Below are 20134 nucleotides of genomic sequence, written 5' to 3' on the forward strand. Positions count from 1 at the left end.
GCTCTACCTCTTCATTCTTTGAAGTGGCGTGACCAAGAACCATGGGCACTAAGGGGACACAAAAATCCCTAACAGAAGCTCATGCCTCCAGGGGGTGTGACTGGCCACAAAGAAAGAGAGAGGAAAGTGCAGTGGACAACACCTGCAAAATCCAGATCAAAGCAAGATTCCAAGTAGGAGGCTCTGACCACTTCTGACAATGTGTGGTGGGTGGCGCTCTGTCCCTTTCAGGCCTGACACAGCCCCGGGAGGCACAGCTGGGGCACGTGCAACTGCGCAACAGCGGAGGGCAGAGCGGTCCTGCTTCCTCGGCGGCCAGCACAGCAAAGCCAGAAGCACCGGGGAAGAAATGAACCAGCAAATGGACGCAAGAGAAGGTCTCAGAGAAACGGGTTTAGAGGCTGACATTTCAGTGTTTCACTGAGCGACATGTCCACACTAGTCCTCTGCTTAGGGAATTTGTACCACGACAACTGGAGAGGGCAGGGAGAGGAAAGCAAACGCTCAACTGCCTCACCACCTCTGGTCTGCAGGCACTGCAGAAAAAGGAAAGGGCATTTTAAAGAGTGTGAGGACAGGAGAGACCGGAGGCCAGGGTGAGGGCCGTGGTCAAGAACCCATTCCTAGGGGCGCCTGGGTGGCTCAGTCGTTAAGCGTCTGCCTTCGGCTCAGGTCATGATCCCAGAGTCCTGGGATCGAGCCCCGCATCGGGCTCCCTGCTCGGCGGGAAGCCTGCTTCTCCCTCTCCCGCTCCCCCTGCTTGTGTTCCCTCTCTCGCTGTGTCTCTCTCTGTCAAATAAATAAATAAAATCTTAAAAAAAAAAAAAAAAAGAACCCATTCCTAGCTAACTTGTTTTGATTTTTTCAAAGCTAGGGAAACACACACACACACACAGCCTCCTCCACTGAATGACTAGGCAATAATCATCTATTGTAGAGAAAAATTTTAATTCATAAAAGTATGAAAAAGAAAAGAAGCCAACTGTTTTCCTCCTTACACGCCTCCACCCCCTCCTGCTCTCCTAGTTGGTTAGTCTTCAACCATTTCATTCACTACTTTCTTTCCCACTGGGGCCATCTGATAAATACCATGTGTCTGAAAGGTTTTCTTTTCATATTTGATATTTCAGAGAAACGTATTTATAGAATTTAACAAGAAAAGCCTTTTTATGCATGCATATGAAAAAACACAGAAGAGAATACACAGATTGATTTTTTAATTGTATCAGAAAGTCAGGATTATGTGTTTTCTATCCAAACACACCTGTATTATTATTTTACATTTGAAATAATACTAAGTTAAAAAAAAATTACCTTTTTGTCCCGACTCCCAGTGAAGAAATATTTGCTATCGGGACTCCAATCACAAGACCAAATAATTCTACTGTGCACAGCAGTTACCTTGTTGGTGAAGGCGAAGAGGCTGAAAACTGGGTCTGAAAGAAACACCATATACACTACTCACAAGGCAGACAGAGCTGTTTTTATCTGGTAGAAATCTATGCTTATGTGCCATATACATCACACCCTTTAGCAATCAATTTATACATGTGGACTTTTGCAACAGACTAGGTTGCTGGCCCTCACCAGAAGGCTATGGACATACAGGTACTTTTCCAGTAGGGAATGCTTTTATGTTACTAGTCACTCTTCAGTGACTGGTGACAAACATCTTCCAGGCACTTAACTAAAAATTCAACTTTATGCCCATGAAAGAAGCCTGAGCAATTTAACTTTACTCAGGAAGTAGCCAGATTTATACACATGGAAAAAAGATTAATGTACTCTTAAATAATGAAAAAACCCCCAAATGAATGAAAACCTTAAAAAACCATTTTCCCTTGTAAGATTTAAGGTAACTTCTAGCCCTCATATGGACTACAGCTAAAAAATAAAATTACTTATGAAGAGGGAAGAGGAATATATCTATTAATCTATAATCCATAAAGATATAATAGATTATGGAGGTCTCATTAGTATCCCAGTAACTTTTTAAAAAGTGAAGGTTGCATGTTAGGAAATCAGTAGTTGCAAAAGAAATCAGTCTGTTCTAACATGTACTGTTTAATATGTGTCAGTCTCTAAAATACAAGAAAACTAAGAGACTAGGAATACCACAAGATCAAACTGCATGCAAGTTATACCAATGGAATGATTATAACAGAATTAAACAACATGAAGATATTTTAAACACTCTCTAGATTTTACCCAAAGAAATGGGGGGAATAGAAACAGGCCATGCTCCAACAACACAAAGGTTCCACCCCTCTTTTGTTTTTAATTTATGCCAGGCTCAGAGGAGAATGCAGGTGGGTGTTAATATCCTGCCCTGAGGTCACGGTATTCACAGATGGATGCCTAAAATGTCCTTCCTCATTATCAAAGTGACAGGGGTTAAGCAAGAAAAAGGTAAAGATAATGGTCCTAATAAGTTTCATAATTTAACTGTATCTTCATTATTCCTGTCCCATAAAACCCTAGCTCAGAATATGGCACCTATTCAAGTTTTATGTTGGCATTCTGTAACAATCCACAAAATCTATATTTTTTAGATTTTTATGTTTCTTTTAACTGAGATGCCATCCTGACTATATAATCACAAGGAAGTTAACTCAAAGATCACTGCATTTAAATCTTACAAGGAAAGTTGAGTCTTCCTCAGAACACAACTTTGAAAGACTTCACAACAGTGAGACTCTGGCCTTCACCCTGTTATCACTTCTAGTCCTCTTCACCTAGTAGCTCCACAAGGTATATAAAATGGACGTAAGTATTTCACTAATAACCTTCCAATTAGAAGCTGTTTTACCTAACTCAGGCGAGATTGTGTCCTGCCTTTTCCACAGTGACCAGGTTCGATCTCTGGAAACAGCTAGTAAGAACTTGTCGTTAGGTGAGAAGGCCATCTGCGTGACAGTCAAACTGTGAAAAACTAAATTCTGCACCTGTTTCCAAGATGTAGTGTTCCAAAGAATGATGGCTGCATGCTCTTTCTTAGCTGCCTGGAGGACAGAGATGAAACAGGCAATTTAAGTAGAAATAAACTGGAAAAAAAAAACTCACATTTTTTAAAAATAACATTGTTTCTATGGGTATATTTTATGTATCTGTATAAACGGGGAAAAATTTCTGAGGAGATACATACTACAAGCAGGTGTAATTTCCGGGAAGAGGAAGACTGGGATAAGACTAGGTGACTCATCAGAGACGGACACTGTCATCACAGTGTTTCAATGTTTTACAAGAATACGTTTGTCTATTAATTTGTAATTAAGAGTTTAGAGACTTTCACTTCTGATCAATATGATGGAGTAACAGGGACCAGACTGACTCTCTGTATGAAATAGCTAAAAAACCAAACATAATATCTGAAAATAATGGCACCCCAAAATATGAGGTATCTGGCAACAACACTGATCTCTGAGAGACAAAATGAATTTGAGTGGAAAAAAAAAGAAAAAGAACCTCACTAAACTTTGACAACTTCAAGCAGCCAAAGAGGTGTAACTCAAGCCCCCAAAAAGGATGAAAAGAAAAATACTTAAAAAGATAATGGCCAAAAAATTTCCAAATTTGATAAAAACAGTAAACATACAGATCCAAGAAGTTCAGTAAAACCGAAGCACAGCAAACATGAAGGAAATTATATAGACAATAATCAAATTGTTTAAAACCAGCAATAAACAAAATTGCAGTGGGAGGGGAAAAAACCCATCACCAAAAAAACAAAAAAATTATAGTAGACTCCCATCAGAAAAAATGCAAATAAAAAAAAATGGAGCTACATCTTTAATGTACTCAGAGGAAAATGAACAATTTCTTACCCACTATAAAAATCATTCGAAAATTAGGGAGAGATAGTCTGTCAGACAGGCAGAAGCCCAAAAAATTCATGATCAGCAGAAGTGCATTACTAGGAATGTTAAAGAATATCTTTTAGGCAAATGAAAATGGTATCTGCTGGAAAATTTATTTAAATCTCTTCAAAAGGTAACTGCTCAAAGGAAAAATGACAAGATCTTGTTGGATTTCTATGAAAAAGTAAAGTGTCCAACACTACCACAGAGTAGGAGGAAACAAAAGTATGCTTCTGTGAAGTTCTTAAATCATACATGAAATAGTGCAACATTACTTGGAGGCAGACTGTGGCAAATTATAGATGTATAGTATAAAATGAAAGACAACCAATAAAATAACACAGTGGTTATATCTACTAACCAAACAAAAGAAATAAAATGGACTCATAAAAAGCAATCGATCAATCCAAAATAAGTAAAATGAAACAAAGAAAGGATGGATGAAATAGAAAACAAATAGCAAGATGAAAGATTTAATCCAAGCATACTAATTATTATGTTAAATGTAAACAATCTAATAAATGCCCCTTTATGTTAAAATGGAAGATTATCAAGATAAGTGAAAAAGCAAGACCCAATTATGCTAAGCAAAATAAGTCAATCAGAGAAAGACAATTATCATATGACTTCACTAATATGTGGAATTTGAGAAAGAAGACAGAGGATCATAGGAGAAGGGAGGGAAAAATGAAACAAGACAAAACCAGAGAGGGAGACAAACCATAAGACATTCTTAATCTCAGGAAACAAACTGAGGGTTGCTGGAGTGGAAGGGGGTGGGAGGGATGGGGTGGCTGGGTGATGGACACTGGGGAGGGTATGTGCTATGGTGAGCGCTGTGAATTGCGTAAGACTGATGAATCACAGAACTGTACCCCTGAAACAAATAATACATTATATGTTAATTTAAAAAAAAAAACTTAAAAAAATTAATTAAAAAAAAAAAAGCAAGACCCAACTGTCTGCTGCCTTTAAGAAACCCACTTGAAAATAAAAGGAAACAAACAGCATAAGGGTACAAGGATGGAAAAAGATACATATTTCAAGCACTTCTCTAAAGAAAGCTGGAGTAGCTATATTAGCATTGGACAACGTAGATCTGAGAGCACAACATACTGCCAGAAATAAAGAGGAATTCCATAATGATAAATTAGTCAATCAAGAGAACATAACAAATCATAAAGGTTTTAACAGCAGAGCTTCAAAATATATAAAGTAAAAACTGACTGAAATACAAAGATTAAAAGATAAGCCCACAGTTATAGTCAGAGATTTCAAAATGCTACTCTCAATAAAACTGAAAGGATAAAGAAGACATGAACACCATCAACCAATCTGACGTAATTCATATTTTCAGAACACTCCACCCAACAGAAACAGAATCCACATTCTTTTCAAGTGAACATGGAAATTTACCAAGATTAAATTTCAAAGGACTCAAATCATACTATGTTCTCTGACCACAATGAAATTAAATTAGAAATCAACAACAGAGGGGCGCGTGGGTGGCTCAGTCGTTGTCTGCCTTAGGCTCGGGTAATGGTCCCGGGGTCCTGGGATCGAGCCCCGCATCCGGCTCCCTGCTCAGCGGGAGGCCTGCTTCTCCCTCTCCCACTCCCCCTGCTTGTGTTCCCTCTCTCGCTGTTTCTCTGTCAAAAATAAATACAATCTTAAAAAAAAAAAGAAAGAAATCAGTAACAAAGATATTTGGAAAACACTCAGTATCTGGAAACTAAATAATAACTTATAGGTAAAAGACAAAATCAAAGGTAAATTAAACAATATTTTCAGTTAAGTGAAAATGAATAGAATGTACCAAAATTTACAGAATGCCTCAAAAATAATACTTAGAAATTTATAGCACTCAACACCTATATTAGAAAGATCTGAAATCAATGGTCTTGGATTTAACCTTATTAAACTAGAAACAGAAAAGGAAATGGAATCTAAGAAAAAAATAAATGGGTGCCTGGGTGGCTCAGTCAGTTAAGCGTCTGCCTTCAGCTTGGGTCATGATCCCAGGGTCCCTGGATCAAGTCCCATAATATAGGGCTCCCTGCTCAGCGGGAGTCTGCTTCTCCGTCTCCCTCTGCCCCTCCCCCTGTTCCTGCTCTCTCTCTCTCAAATAAAATCTTTAAAAAAAAAAAAAAAAAACAGCAAAAATCAATGAAATAGAAACAAGAACTCAGTAGCAGAGGAAAATCAACAAAATCAAAAAGTTGGTTATTTGAAAATATTAAAGAAATTTATTATTTTCCTGATTATCAGAATGCTTCCCTCACCAAAACAAAAAATGCCGGGGCAGGGGGTGCGGTATGAGAAAGAAGACACAAATTGCTGACAGCAGCTTTAAGAAAGGTGACATCACCAGAGATTCTACTGATATTAAAAGGATCATAAGAGGGGCGCCTGAGTGGCTCAGTCGGTTAAGTGTCTGCCTTCGGCTCAGGTCATTATCTCAAGAGTCCTGAGATAAGCCCCACGTCGGACTCTCCAGGGACCTTGCTTCTCCCTCTGCCTGTCCCTTTGCCTGCTTGTACGCACTCTCTGTCAAATAAATAAAAATAAAAGGATCATAATAGAGTATTATAAATAACTTCATGTCAACAAATTTGACAACTCAGGTAAAAGGGACAAATTTTCTGAAAGATACAAACTACTAAGGTTCACTCAAGAAAAACTGGGTAACCTATACAATCCTGTATCTATTAAAGACATTATATTTGTAGTTAAAAACCCTCCCACGAAGAAAACTCTAGGATCAGTTTGCTTACTGGGGATTTCTCTCAAACATTTAAAAAAGAAATAATACAAATCCTACACAAACTCTTCCAGAAAATTGCAGAAGACGAAAATATTTCTAAGAGGCTAGCATTACTCTGAAACCAAAACCAGATGAAGCTATTATAAGGAAAGAAAACTATACTACAATATCATCATATATTATATATTAAAGTTTTGAACAAAATTTTAGAAAAATGAGTCCGATAGTACATAAAATGATAATGTATCACAAATAGGTGGGGTTTGGTTCCAAGAATGCAAAGTTGGTTTATTATTTTAAAAGTCAGTGTAATTCATCATATTAATAAACTAAAAAGGGAAAACTGTATGATCATGTCAGTAAATGAAGAAAAATATATTTACAAAATCTATCATCCATTCCTGATAAAAAACTTTCTGCAAACTAGAAATTGTAGGCAACTGATAAAGAATCACAAAAAATCTACAGCAAACATCACCAGTAATGGACAAAGAAGGAATATTCCTGAGGTGAGGAATAAAGCCAAGGATTTCTGCTATTACCACTTCTATCCAACATTAAGACATCCATATGGGAAAGGAAGAATAAAACTTCCTTTATTCATATGCAACGTAAGCCTCTATCTGGAAAATGCTACAGTATCTATAATAAAGCTAACAAGAACTAATGTAAGTTTAGGAGGCTCCCAGGATATAAGATCAATATACAAAAAGTAACTGTACTTCCATATGTAAGCAATGAACAGATATAAAATATACGAAATAAGGGTAAATTTGACAAAATTGTTTAAGACCTGACACTGAACACTACAAAAGATTCCTAATAATATTAAGATGTTAACACTGGGGGAAACTGAGTGAGAAATATTCTATGTACTATCTCTGCAACATTTTGTTAAATCTACCATCATTCTAAAATAAAATGTTTACTTAAAACAAAAAATCATTCCTAAGAAATTAAAGACCTAAATAAATGCAAGACATACTAAGTTTGTGTGTAAAAAGACCTATTATTGTTAAAATCCTCCCCAAATTGATCTATAGAATCAGTGCAATGCCCATCAAAAAATTCTAGTAGGTATTCTTGTAGAAACTGTCAAGCTGATTCTAAAATTTATATGGAAAAGTAAAGAACCTAGACTAGCCAAAATAACTTTGAAAAGTAAGAAGAGAGTTGGTTCCTGATTTCAAGACATATTACAAAAAGCTACAGCTATTAGGAGAATGTGGTATTGGCATCAACATAAGAAAAAAAGATGAATGGAAGAAAATAAAAGTCGAGAAATAGACGCACACATATATGGACAGCTGATTTTTGGCAAAGGTACAAAAGGCAGTCGGTAAAGGGATAGTCTTTTCAACATATAATGGAACAACTGGATACCACATGTAAGAAAACCAACTTTAACCTATATTCCAAATGCAAGAATTAATTAAAGATGTGTCATAGGTCTAAACATAAACCTTAAAATCTATAAAACTCCTAGAAAAAAATGTAGCAAATCTTTGTGATCTTGAGTTAGGCAAAGATTTCTTAGATATTACACAAAAAGCACAACCCAATACAGAAAAAAAATTGGTAAATTAGGCTTCACCAAAACATACAACTTCTGCTCTTTGAAAAACACTGTTAAGAAAATGAAGACAAGTCACTGGGAATAATTACTAAATAGCATTTATCTGATAGTTGTATCCAATGTATATGAAGAACTTTTCCAAATTCAGTAGTAAGAAAACAATGCAATAAAGAAATCGGCAAAAGACTTGAAGATACTTCATCAAAGAAGAGATACAGATGGAAAATTAACACATGAAAATATGCTCGACATCATTGGTCATTAGGAAAATGAAAATTACAACCACAATGAGATGTTACACACCAAATAGAATGGTTAAAAAGACTGACCATAACGTACAAAGTGTTGATGAGGGTATGGAGCAATGGGAACTCCCACTGCTAGTGGGGCTATAAAATGGTATAACCATTTTGGAAAATAGCTTGGCAGTTTCATAAAACTTTAAATATACATCTAGGGGCACCTAGGTGGCTCAGTCGGTTAAGCATCTCTTTTTATTTTTAACTTTATTATGTTATGTTAGTCACCATATAATACCTCGTTAGTTTTTGATGTGGTGATCCACAATCCATTGTTTTCGTATAACACCCAGTGCTCCATACAGTACGTGCCCTCCTTAATATCCATCACCGGGCTAACCCATCCCCCCTCCCACCTCCCCTCTAAAACCCTGTTTGTTTCTCAGAGTTCACAGTCTCTCATGGTTCATCTCTCCCTACGATTTCCCCCCCTTCATTTTTCCCTTCCTTCTCCTAATGTCCTCCATGCTATTCCTTATGTTCCACAAATAAGTGAAACCATATGATAATTGACTTTCTCTGCTTGACTTATTTCACTTAGCATAATCTCCTCCGGTCCCATCCATGTTGATGTAAAAGTTGGGTATTCATTCTTTCTGATGGCTGAGTAATATTCCATTGTATATATGGACCACATCTTCTTTATCCATTCATCTGTTGAAGGGCATCTCAGCTCTTTCCAGTTTGGCTATTGCGGACATTGCCGCTATGAACATTGGGGTGCATATGGCCCTTCTTTTCATTATATCTGTGTCTTTGGGGTAAATACCCAGGAGTGCAATTGCTGGGTCATAGGGTAGCTCTATTTTTAATTTTTTGAGGAACCTCCACACTGTTTTCCAAAGTGGCTGTACCAACTTGCATTCCCACCAACAGTGTAAGAGGGTTCCCCTTTCTCCACAACCTCTCCAACATTTGTTTCTTTCCCTGTCCATTTTGGCCATTCTAACTGCTGTAAGGTGGTAACTCAATGTGATTTTGATTTGAATTTCCCTGATGGCTAACGATGATGAACATTTTTTCATGTGTCTGTTAGCCATTTGTACGTCTTCTTCGGAGAAGGGTCTCTTCATGTCTCCTGCCCATTTTTTGACTTATTTGTTTTTTGGATGTTGAGTTTGAGAAATTCTTTATGTATCTTGGATACCAGCCCTTTATCTGTAGTGTCATTTGCAAATATCTTCTGCCATTCTGTGGGTTGCCTCTTTGTTTTGTTGACTGTTTCCTTTGCTGTGCAGAAACTTTTTATCTTGATGAAATCCCAAAAGTTCATTTTTGCTTTTGTTTCACTAGCTTTTGGAGATGTATCTTGAAAGAAGTCATTGTGGCCGATGTCAGAGAGGTTACTGCCTATGTTCTCCTCTAGGATTTTGATGGATTCCTGTCTCACATTGAGGTCTTTCATCCACTTTGAGTTTATCTTTGTGTATGGTGTTAGAGAATGGTCGAGTTTCATTCTTCTGCATGTGGCTGTCCAATTTTCCCAGCACCATTTATTGAAGAGACTGTCTTTTTTCCATTGCGTATTTTTTCCTGCTTTGTCGAAATTATTTGACCATAGAGTTGAGAGCCCATATGGGGGTTCTCTATTCTGTTCCATTGGTCTATATGTCTGTTTTTGTGCCAGTACCATGCTGTCTTGGCGATCACAGCTTTGTAATATAGCTTGAAATCGGCCAACGTGATGTCCCCAGCTTTGTTTTTCTTTTTCAACATTTCCTTGGCGATTCGGGGTCTTTTCTGATTCCATACAAATTTTAGGATTGTTTATTCCAGCACTTTGAAAAATGTCATTGGAATTTTGATCGGGATGGCGTTGAAGGTATAGATTGCTCTGGGTAGCATAGATATTTTAACAATGTTTATTCTTCTGATCCATGAGCATGGAATGTTGTTCCATCTTTTTGTGCCTTCTTCAATTTCTTTCATGAGTGTTCTGTAGTTCCTAGAGTATAGATCCTTTACCTCTTTGGTTAGGTTTATTCCGAAGTATCTTATGGTTTTTGGTGCTATTGTAAATGGAATCGTTTCTCTAATTTCTCTTTCTACAGTTGCATTGTTAGTGTATAAGAAAGCAACTGATTTCTGTGCATTGATTTTGTATCCTGCCACATTACTGAATTGCTGTATGAGTTCTAGTAATTTGGGGGTGGAGTCTTTTGGGTTTTCCATATAAAGTATCATGTCATCTGCGAAAAGAGTTTGACTTCTTCTTTGCCAATTTGAATACCTTTTATTTCTTTTTGTTGTCTGATTGCTGTTGCTAGGACTTCTAGTAATATGTTGAACAATAGTGGCGAGAGTGGGCATCCTTGACGTGTTCCTGATCTTAAGGGAAAGGCTCTCAGCTTTTCCCCATTGAGGATGATATTCGCTGTGGGTTTTTCATAGATGGATTTTATGAACTTGAGGAATGTTCCCTCTATCCCTATACTCTGAAGAGTTTTAATTAGGAAAGGATGCTGTATTTTGTCAAATGCTTTTTCTGCATCAATTGAGAGGACCATACGGTTCTTCTCCCTCCTCTTATTAATGTGTCCTATCACGTTGATTGATTTGTAAATGTTGAACCACCCTTGCATCCCGGGGATAAATCCCACTTGGTCGTGGAGGATGATCCTTTTAATGTATTGTTGGATCCTATTAGCTAGGATTTCGTTAAGGATTTTGGAATCCATATTCATCAGGGATCTCGGTCTGAAATTCTCCTTTTTGATGGGGTTTTTGCCTGGTAAGGGGATTAAGGTAATGCTGGCCTCATAGAATCAGTTTGGAAGTTTTCCTTCTGTTTCTATTTTTTGAAACAGCTTCAGTAGAATAGATATTATTTCTTCTTTGAATGTTTGGTAGAATTCCCCAGGGAATCCATCAGGCCCTGGACTCTTGTTTTTTGGGAGGTTTTTGATCACTGCTTCAATCTTGTTACTGGGCATTGGCCTATTCAGGTTGTCAATTTCTTCCTGTTTCAGTCATGGCAGCTTACAGGTTTCCAGGAAGGCATCCATTTCATCCAGATTGCTCAGTTTATTGGCATATAGTTGTTGATAATAATTTCTAATAATTGTTTCATTTCCTTGGTGTTAGTCGTGATCTCTCCCCTTTCATTCATAATTTTATTAATTTGGGTCCTTTCTCTTTTCTTTTGGGTAAGTCTGGCCAGTGGTTTATCGATCTTATTAATTCTTTCAAAGAACCAGCTTCTAGTTTTGTTGATCTGATCTACTGTGTTTCTGGTTTCTAATTCATTCTGCTCTAATCTTTATTTCTCTTCTAATGTGTGGCTTAGGCATCGTTTGTTGCTTTTTCTCTAGTTCTTTAAGGTGTAGAGTTATTAGTGAATTCGGGATTTTTCTATTTTTTTGAGTGAGGCTTGGATGGCTATGTATTTCCCCCTTAGGACCGCCTTTGCAGTATCCCATTGGTTTTGGACCGATGTGTTTTCGTTCTCATTGGTTTGCATGAATTGTTTAAGTTCTCCTTTGACTTCCTGGTTGACCCTAACATTCTTGAGCAGAGTGGTCTTTAGCTTCCAAGTGTTTGAATTTCTTCCAAATTTTTTCTTGTGACTGAGTTCCAGGTTTAAAACGTTGTGGTCTGAGAATATGCAGTGAATAATCTCAGTCTTTTGGTATCGGTTGAGACCTGATTTGTGACCCAGTATGTGGTCTATTCTGGAGAAAGTTCCATGTGCGCTTGAGAAGAATGAGTATTCTGTTGTTTTAGGGTGGAATGTTCTGTATATATCTATGAGGTCCATCTGGTCCAGTGAGTCATTCAAAGCTCCTGTCTCTTTGTTGATCTTCTGCTTAGATGATCTATTACTGAGAGTGGAGTATTGAGGTCTACAATTAATGTATTGTTATCAATATGACCCTTTATTTTGGTTAACAATTGGCTTATGTAGATGGCTGCTCCCATGTTGGGGGCATAGATATTTACAATTGTTAGATCTTCTTGTTGGATAGACCCTTTAAGAATGATAATAGTGTCCTTCTGTGTCTCTAACTACAGACTTTAGTTTAAAATCTAATTTGTCTGATATAAGAATTGCTACCCCAGCTTTCTTTTGAGGTCCGCTGGCATGGAATATGGATCTCCATCCCTTCACTTTCAGTCTGGATGTATCTTTAGGTTCAAAATGAGTCTCCTGTAGACAGCATATGGATGGGTCCTGTCTTCTTATCCAATCTGCAACCCTGTGCCATTTTATGGGAGCATTTAGGCTGTTCACATTGACAGTGATTATTGAAAAGATATGAACTGTCATCATGTTGCCTGTGAAGACGTTGTTTTTATAGACTATCCCTGTAAATTTCTGTTGTATATCACTCTTGGGGTCTTTCTCCTTTTATAGAACCCCCCTTAATATTTCTTGCAGGGCTGGCTTAGTGGTCACATATTCTTTCAGTTTCTGCCAGTCTTGGAGCTCTGCATCTCTCCATCCATTCTAAATGACAGCCTTGCCAGATAAAAGTATTCTTGGCTGCATGTTCTTCTCGTTTAGTACCCTGAATATGTCTTGCCAGGCCTTTCTGGCTTGCCAGGTCTCTGTGGATAGGTCTGACGTTATTCTGAAGTTCCTCCCTCTGTACGTAAGGAATCTCTTCCCCCTAACTGCCCTTAAGATGGTTTCCTTGGTTCTAAGATTTGTGAGTTTTAATATTACATGCCGGGGTGGTTGGCCTGTTTTCCTTGATCTTGGGAGGGGTCCTCTCTGCCTCTAGGACACGAATGTTTGTTTCATTCCCCAGATTAGGAAAGTTCTCAGCTATGATTTGCTCAAATATATCTTCTAGTCCTCTCTCTCTCTCCACTCCCTCTGGTATTCCAATAATTCTGACATTGGAACGCTTCATGGTATCACTTATTTCTCTGATTCTATTTTCATGGATTCTGAGTTGTTTTTCCCTGGCCTCCTCTTTTCCCTTTTTATCTATTAAATTGTCTTCCAGATCACTAATTCGCTTTTCTGCCTCACTTACCCTAGCTGTTAGATTATCTAGATTAGATTGGATCTCATTGATAGCACTTTTAAGTTCTGCCAATTCAGCTTTCATTTCTGCCCTCAGAGACTCTATGTTGCCATTAATTGATTTCTCCATTCTAGCTGTTGTCTTCACAATTGCTAACCTGAATTCCACCTCCAACATCTTGGTTATATCTGCATCCATTTGTAAATCTGCGGCATAAGTCATAATCTCGGAGTCTTTCCTATTTTGGGGGTTCCTCCTCCTAGTCATTCTGTTGAGGGGCGGTTGAGGGAATGTATAGAGTCAATTATTGACCAGAACCCAAGTAAGATGCACCTGTTTTCTAGGGACCTTAGGGTTGCTGGTCTCTTGTTCTCCCAGCCTGTCTTCTGGGGGAGGGGCCTGCCACGCTGGTACTCAGGCAACCCTGTTTGGGCACAGTTGCCCTTCCCCCTTGTGGTGGGGTATGGGCTCAGTGGGAACCATTTTTGGGGGGCTTTTGTTCTCTGGCGGCTTTCCCTGGTGGCTTTCCGCGTCTCTTCCAAGAGTCAGAGCAGAAGAGACCGTTTCCAACCCTCTGCCTCAGAGCAGAGAGATCGCAGTCTGTTCTTCAGTGAGCTCTCCAGGCCACACTGTCTCCGTTTCTGTCTGTGCTGCTATAAACTGCAGCGTCCTGGGTTGTGCGCCCCTCCGCAGTGCTCCCAGTCCTGCCTCCAGGTCGGGGCACGTCTCTGCCCTTTGTACTTCTAAAACCGCCAGCCACTCCCAGTTCGCACACGTGACCCCGCTGCTCCAGTTTCTGTCTGGGGAGCTGCCCTAAAGTCCTTGCCCCACCGCTACCGGTCTGCGAGTCTGCCCGTCCCCAGCGCAGGAGGCTATCGCTCACCGGCGGTGTAGGATCCCCACGGCCAGGCACCCTCCCGCTGCCATTTATCCTCCGATATCTGCCCGCGGAATCACGGCTCCCCACTTGGTACCTCGAAACCAACCGCCTGTGATATTCTGTTTGTAGAGATCCAGATCTTCTTACATCTCAGGCTGATTTCATAGGTGCTCAGAGTGGTCTGGTAGATATCCAGCTCAATTCTGGGGACCAGTTGGAATAGGGCCCCCTACTCCTCTGCCATCTTTTCCCCCTTCCTCCAAGCATCTGACTCTTGATTTCAGCTCAGGTCATGCCCTCAGGGTCTTGGGATCAAGCCCCACACTGGGCTCGGTGTTCAGTGCAGAGTGCACTTGTCCCTCTCCCTCTCCTCCTCGCCCTGCTTGTGCTGGCTACCCCCACCCTAAAATAAATAAACAAATTTTTTTAATAAATAAACATACATCTAGCAATTGTACTCAGAGGTATTTATTCAACAGAAATGAAAGCATGTATCTGTATGTAGACTTGTATACAAATATTCACAACTGCTTTATAGGTTAAAGCCAAACACTGGAAACAATTCAAATGTCCATTAGTAACTGAATATATCAGGGGCACCTGGGTGACTCCGTGGGTTAAACATGTGCCTTCGGTTCAGGTCATGATCTCAGGGTCTTGGGGACGAGCCCCACTTTGGACTCCCTACTCAGCAGGGAGTTTGCTTCTCCCTCTGGCCCTCCCCCAGCTTGTGTGCTCTCTCTCAAATAAATAAAATCTTAAAAAAATATATAAATGAACAGATCAACAAACTGTAATATATCTATAAAAGGGAAAACTCTTCAGCAATAAAAAAGAATAAACTGCTCATATATGCAACAACATGGGTGAATCTCAAATTCTTGTACTGAACAAAAGAAGGCGGACCACAAAAAAGAAAAAAAAAAGCATACTGTATGATTCCATCTATATAAATTTTAGAAGACGCCAAGTACTCTATCATGACAGAAAGCAGATTAGTGGTTTCCTAGGGATGGGACAGGACAGGGTAAGAAGGGACAGGAAAGAGGACTTACCAAGGGGCAGAGGAAATTTCTGGGGTTGATGGCTATGTTCATTATCTTAATTATAGTTGTGATTTCACAGGTATAAACAAACATGTTAAAACTTATCAAACTGTTCACCTTCAACATGCAACTTATAGTACGCTAACAACTTTAAATAAAGTTGTTAAAAACGTTAGTTTTGGGCACCTGGGTGGCTCAGTCGGTTAAGCGTCTACCTTCAGCTCAGGTCATGATCCCAGGGTCCTGGGATCAAGCCCCACGTAGGGCTCCTGCTAGGCAAAGAGTCTGCTTTCTCCCTCTCCCTCTGCCACTCCCCTTGCTTGTTCTCGCTCTCTCTCTCAAATAAATAAATCTTAAAAAAAAAAAATGTTAGTTTCAAAGGAAGACACATCCAATCATTTGCCTTACCAATCAAAACCAAATGTGTGGCTGGCATCCTCCATTCAAGAAACCCGGCTACCTTCAGGTAAACCTTCAGATTTAAACTTTCCAAGCCACACCTCTTTTCTACTGTTTATTAAAATATAAAATACACAGAAAAAGTATACAAGTAACAATAAGAAAGTTGCACACACTTGGTACAAGCAAGCCCACTTGAAAAGGAAAAATAACCAATTATATGACTGACAGTTCCCAAAGCTAAAAACAAATTAGCTGCTCAGGAGAAGCATGGCTATTCCTGCTACTAAGCTCCATTTTTTCCACAGGCCCCTGTAACAAAAGGAAGTAGTCTCAGTACCATCCTCACAGAGGGGACAACAAGCAAAGGACATGAGGCAGGAGGGGCATAGCAATATTTCTTATGATGCCTCTCAATACAGGTAGTGGCAAGAAGCCACAGTAAAAGCAGAGACAGAGGGGACCCAACCAGATAGGCAGCTCGAGTCATCAGCTTAAAACGAGTAAATAAATTTTAGAAAATGTAGAGAAATATGTGGGTCTCAGACCTTTCAGACAATCCTCCATATATATTCACTCCATAGAATATGGATAAACACTGAATTCTGAGTTTGAGATCATTCCCCCAAGCAAAAGCTTGAAGAGCACTATTCCGCATGCTAGTAAGCCAGCCTCCACCCTGCCTCACCGTGGCACGGGCTGAGGGACTCCATTCACTCTGGTCAGTACCACATCTGTTCCTGGACAAACTGTCCGATGGAACGGAGCGCGCTCTGGGTTTCACCTTCTCATTCCCCTTGTCTTCAGGACTCCCAATTATTTCAATTTATCGCATTTTGAGGTCATTTTAAAATACCTGATTAAATAAATCAACTCAAACCAAGTATTTAAGAACAAAAGGATATGGCTGAAACAGATTTAAAATCCAACTGCAGGTTTTTTTTTTTTAATTTTATCTATTTTTAAGTAAGCTCTACACCCAACGTGGGGCTTGAACTCACAATCCTGAGATCAAGAGTCACATGCTCTACTGACTGAGCCAGCCAGGCGCCCCTCAGTTGCAGGCTTTTGAAGGGATAGAAGGGAAACGAGACTAAGAAAGCAAGATTCAGAAAAAAGCAGGCCCCAGTGGCCTTTCACGGAGTGTTCCGTCTCCATCACCACAACTTTTAAGAGTCTGACGACTCAAATAACATGTGAACAAATAGAATAAAAAAGTAAAATTCCCTACCTTACATGCTGAGGCAAGCAGGGCCTTTGAATTGCTACAAGCAACACAAAATATTTCATAACCATGTCCATATCTAAAATTTAAAAAGAAAAAAAAATGCATGACCCCTATATTAGTATAGGCACCTATTCTCAGGCTGCAGTTTTAAAATGTGAAAAGAACATCAATCTCTCTAACATACAATTCTTTTAGGGACATTACATTTCTGTCTAGGCAAACATTTAGGGAAAAAAAAGAGACTGGGGAAAATGCCAGCTTCCTAAAAGTAATACAACTTATTCAAACAATTAGATTAAAATATGAGTTTTCACCCCCAGCCACCCAGTACAACAAACAATAAATCCAGAAAAGGTTTTGATGGAGAACCACAAAAGGGAAAAAAACAAAAACAACAGAATAATAAATCTTAGAAGTCCTTTTGAAAAAGTAAAAGAAATATAATGTTATGTCTCTACTTTAAATATGAAGACCAATAAACAAATCCAGTAATACATAGTAATACAGAGTAATATAAAAATCTATGTGAAGTTTTTCTTACCCCTTAGGAAGGCCACTAAAGATTTTTAGATGGGAAGGAACAATGTAGGTAAAAGGAAAGCAAAGGAGAAAATCAAATTGTGGTGAGAAAAAAAAAAAATCACAAGCTATGACAGAATCAGATCAAAGAGCTTAACTTTAAGTTTAACTTACAGTTTTTGAACTTCAGGCCATAAAGTATTCTGCAGAAGATGATCCTCAGTGGGAGGTTCTACAATAAATGTATAGCATTGCAATTATTTTTTCTATTTTCATGCAAATAAGTGAATTCCATAGCACTTATTTAGGTCAAGAGTAACAGGTACGATACTATGTGTACTAATGACTCTGTTAAACCACCTTTTTACCATTTCTTACCTGTAAGGATGGAGGGGTGAAAGGCCACTGGTTGATACTCAAAACTAGTACTAGTTAACAGTTCCTCTTCATCAGAAGGCTGAGAAGCTGTATCTCCTAGTTTAAAAGAAACACATCAACATCATCAATCAGTCCTCATATGTGTATGTCCTATGCACATCCCAATATTAAGACCATCAGAAAGCAGTGGCACCTCAAACTACTGATTGTACTTCAAAGACGCATCAACGTGATTCCAAAGCCAAGGCTATTTCCGCTACTCCAGTATTTACCAAATGTGCTCCTTGAAGCACCAGTCAATTCCATAAAGATTCCTTCCTTTTTCTTTGACCTAATGTTTCCCAAACTTAAAACAATCAGACAAATTCTTCAGGCTAGCCATATTAGCATGTGTGCTGGCAGTGCTCCATGAAACACACTCTGTGAAAGCTGCACCAATTTCAGGGTCTGCGTATGGACAGAGTACTTAGCATGAAATGTCTGATGGAGAATGCAGATGCATGTATTGTGATTTAAAAAAAAAAAATTGGAGGCATTTAGGTGGCACAGTCGATTAAGCGGCCGACTCTTGGTATTGACTTGGGCTGTAGGGATCGAGCCGTACTTGGGGTTCTGCACTCAGCAAGGAGTCTGCTTGAGATTCTCTCCTTCTCCCTCTGCCCCTCCCCCCTTCTCTAAAATAAATACATAAATCTTAAAAAAATTATTTTATTTATTTATTTGACAAAGAGAGACAGCGAGAGGGGGAACACAAGCAGGGGGAGTGAGAGAGGGAGAAGCAGGCTTCCCGCTGAGCAGGAAGCCCGATGCGGGGCTCGATCCCAGGACCTTGGGATCATGACCTGAGCTGAAGGCAGACACTTAACGACTGAGCCACCCAGGAGCCCCAACCTTAAAAAAATTATTTAAAAAAATCAGTAATGAACATGAGGTACATGTTATCCAAGTGTGTAACTAGGTCTTAAAAACCACTATGGGTTCAAAACTTTTGGACACTTAAAGCCTTACCCTGAAAGACAGCTTTATTTGATAACCCCAAAGCAGGGACAGTAGCTCCTTCTGGAAGATCACTGTCTTGCTGGAATAAAAAGTATGATACATGTTTTAAACACTAAAAGTTACTATTACCTCAGGCACACAAAAATATCATGCTTATAAATGCAGAGGAACAATTTAAAGACCACATTGTGTGGATATCTGCCTACACTTCCATTTTCTTTTAAACCAACAGATGGAATGCTAAGCAATCACTCTGCAAAGACAGGCTGCAGTTAACCCCCAACCCTCTACACCCAATCCATAAAGTCGGCTATCTTCTCATCCACGAGCTTGTCAAACCCTAATAGCTCTGTGAGTTTCAAAGTCTGACAAAGAGAGCACTCATCTGGTTTCTAGCAAAAAGTGGGCTGAAAATGGCATGCCCAGGGCTCTACTTCCAAGAGTCTCCCAAGCACATGCCTAATGATGCCCATGCAAACACCACTGTTTCCTAAAAAGGCACACAGTATTTTCTTTTCTTTTTTTTTTTTTTTTTTTTTAAAGATTTTATTTATTTATTTGACAGAGACAGAGACAGCGAGAGCAGGAACACAAGCAGGGGGAGTGGGAGAGGGAGAAGCAGGCTTCCCCGCTGAGCAGGGAGCCCGATGCGGGGCTCGATCCCAGGACCCTGGGATCATGACCTGAGCCGAAGGCAGACGCTTAACCGACTGAGCCACCCAGGCGCCCCGTGGCACACAGTATTTTCATTAAACATATTTAAATAACTCAATATTTAAAAAAATTTTTACAGAGTGCCATTTGAAGTGCCAGTAATCTGCTTATACCCTGCAATTTATACCAATCAAATTATCTTTAGCCACCAAATAAATCATTGGTCTCATCCAGTAATTCCAAGTACTTCGGTTCCACTGCTCCCTACCTCTAACCTACAGCTACATGGAAATCTCCTTGAAAATATGACCTATCTAGGGGTGCCTTAGTGGCTCAGGTAGCTAAATGTCTGCCTTCCGGCTCAGGTCATGATCCCAGGGTCCTGGGATCGACCCCCACATCAGCTCTCTGCTCAGCAGGTAGCATGCTTCTCCCTCTCCCTGCCGCTCCCATTTGTGCATTCTCTCTCTAATAAATAAATGAAATCTTAAAAAAAAAAATGACCTATTATATATTGTTTTACTGTAGGCACCTAACACAGTGATGATACATGATATTCCTG

General features: G+C 39.3%; 1 protein-coding gene across 1 annotated transcript in view; it reads right to left on the reverse strand.

The window, feature by feature from the left end:
• Positions 1 to 20134, reverse strand: part of ELP2 (elongator acetyltransferase complex subunit 2) — a 49683-nt gene that overhangs the window by 6570 nt on the left and 22979 nt on the right. Inside the window, exons 14-19 of the mRNA XM_032421251.1 lie at positions 18928 to 18997; positions 17920 to 18015; positions 17716 to 17773; positions 17026 to 17098; positions 2810 to 3002; positions 1315 to 1436 (exon numbers count right to left, since the gene is read on the reverse strand). Of these exons, the coding sequence (XP_032277142.1) occupies positions 1315 to 1436; positions 2810 to 3002; positions 17026 to 17098; positions 17716 to 17773; positions 17920 to 18015; positions 18928 to 18997 (612 nt within the window). The remainder of the gene's footprint in view (positions 1 to 1314; positions 1437 to 2809; positions 3003 to 17025; positions 17099 to 17715; positions 17774 to 17919; positions 18016 to 18927; positions 18998 to 20134) is intronic.

This window comes from Phoca vitulina, unplaced genomic scaffold (assembly GCF_004348235.1).
Source record: "Phoca vitulina isolate PV1807 unplaced genomic scaffold, GSC_HSeal_1.0 scaffold24, whole genome shotgun sequence".
NCBI classification, from domain to species: domain Eukaryota; kingdom Metazoa; phylum Chordata; class Mammalia; order Carnivora; family Phocidae; genus Phoca; species Phoca vitulina.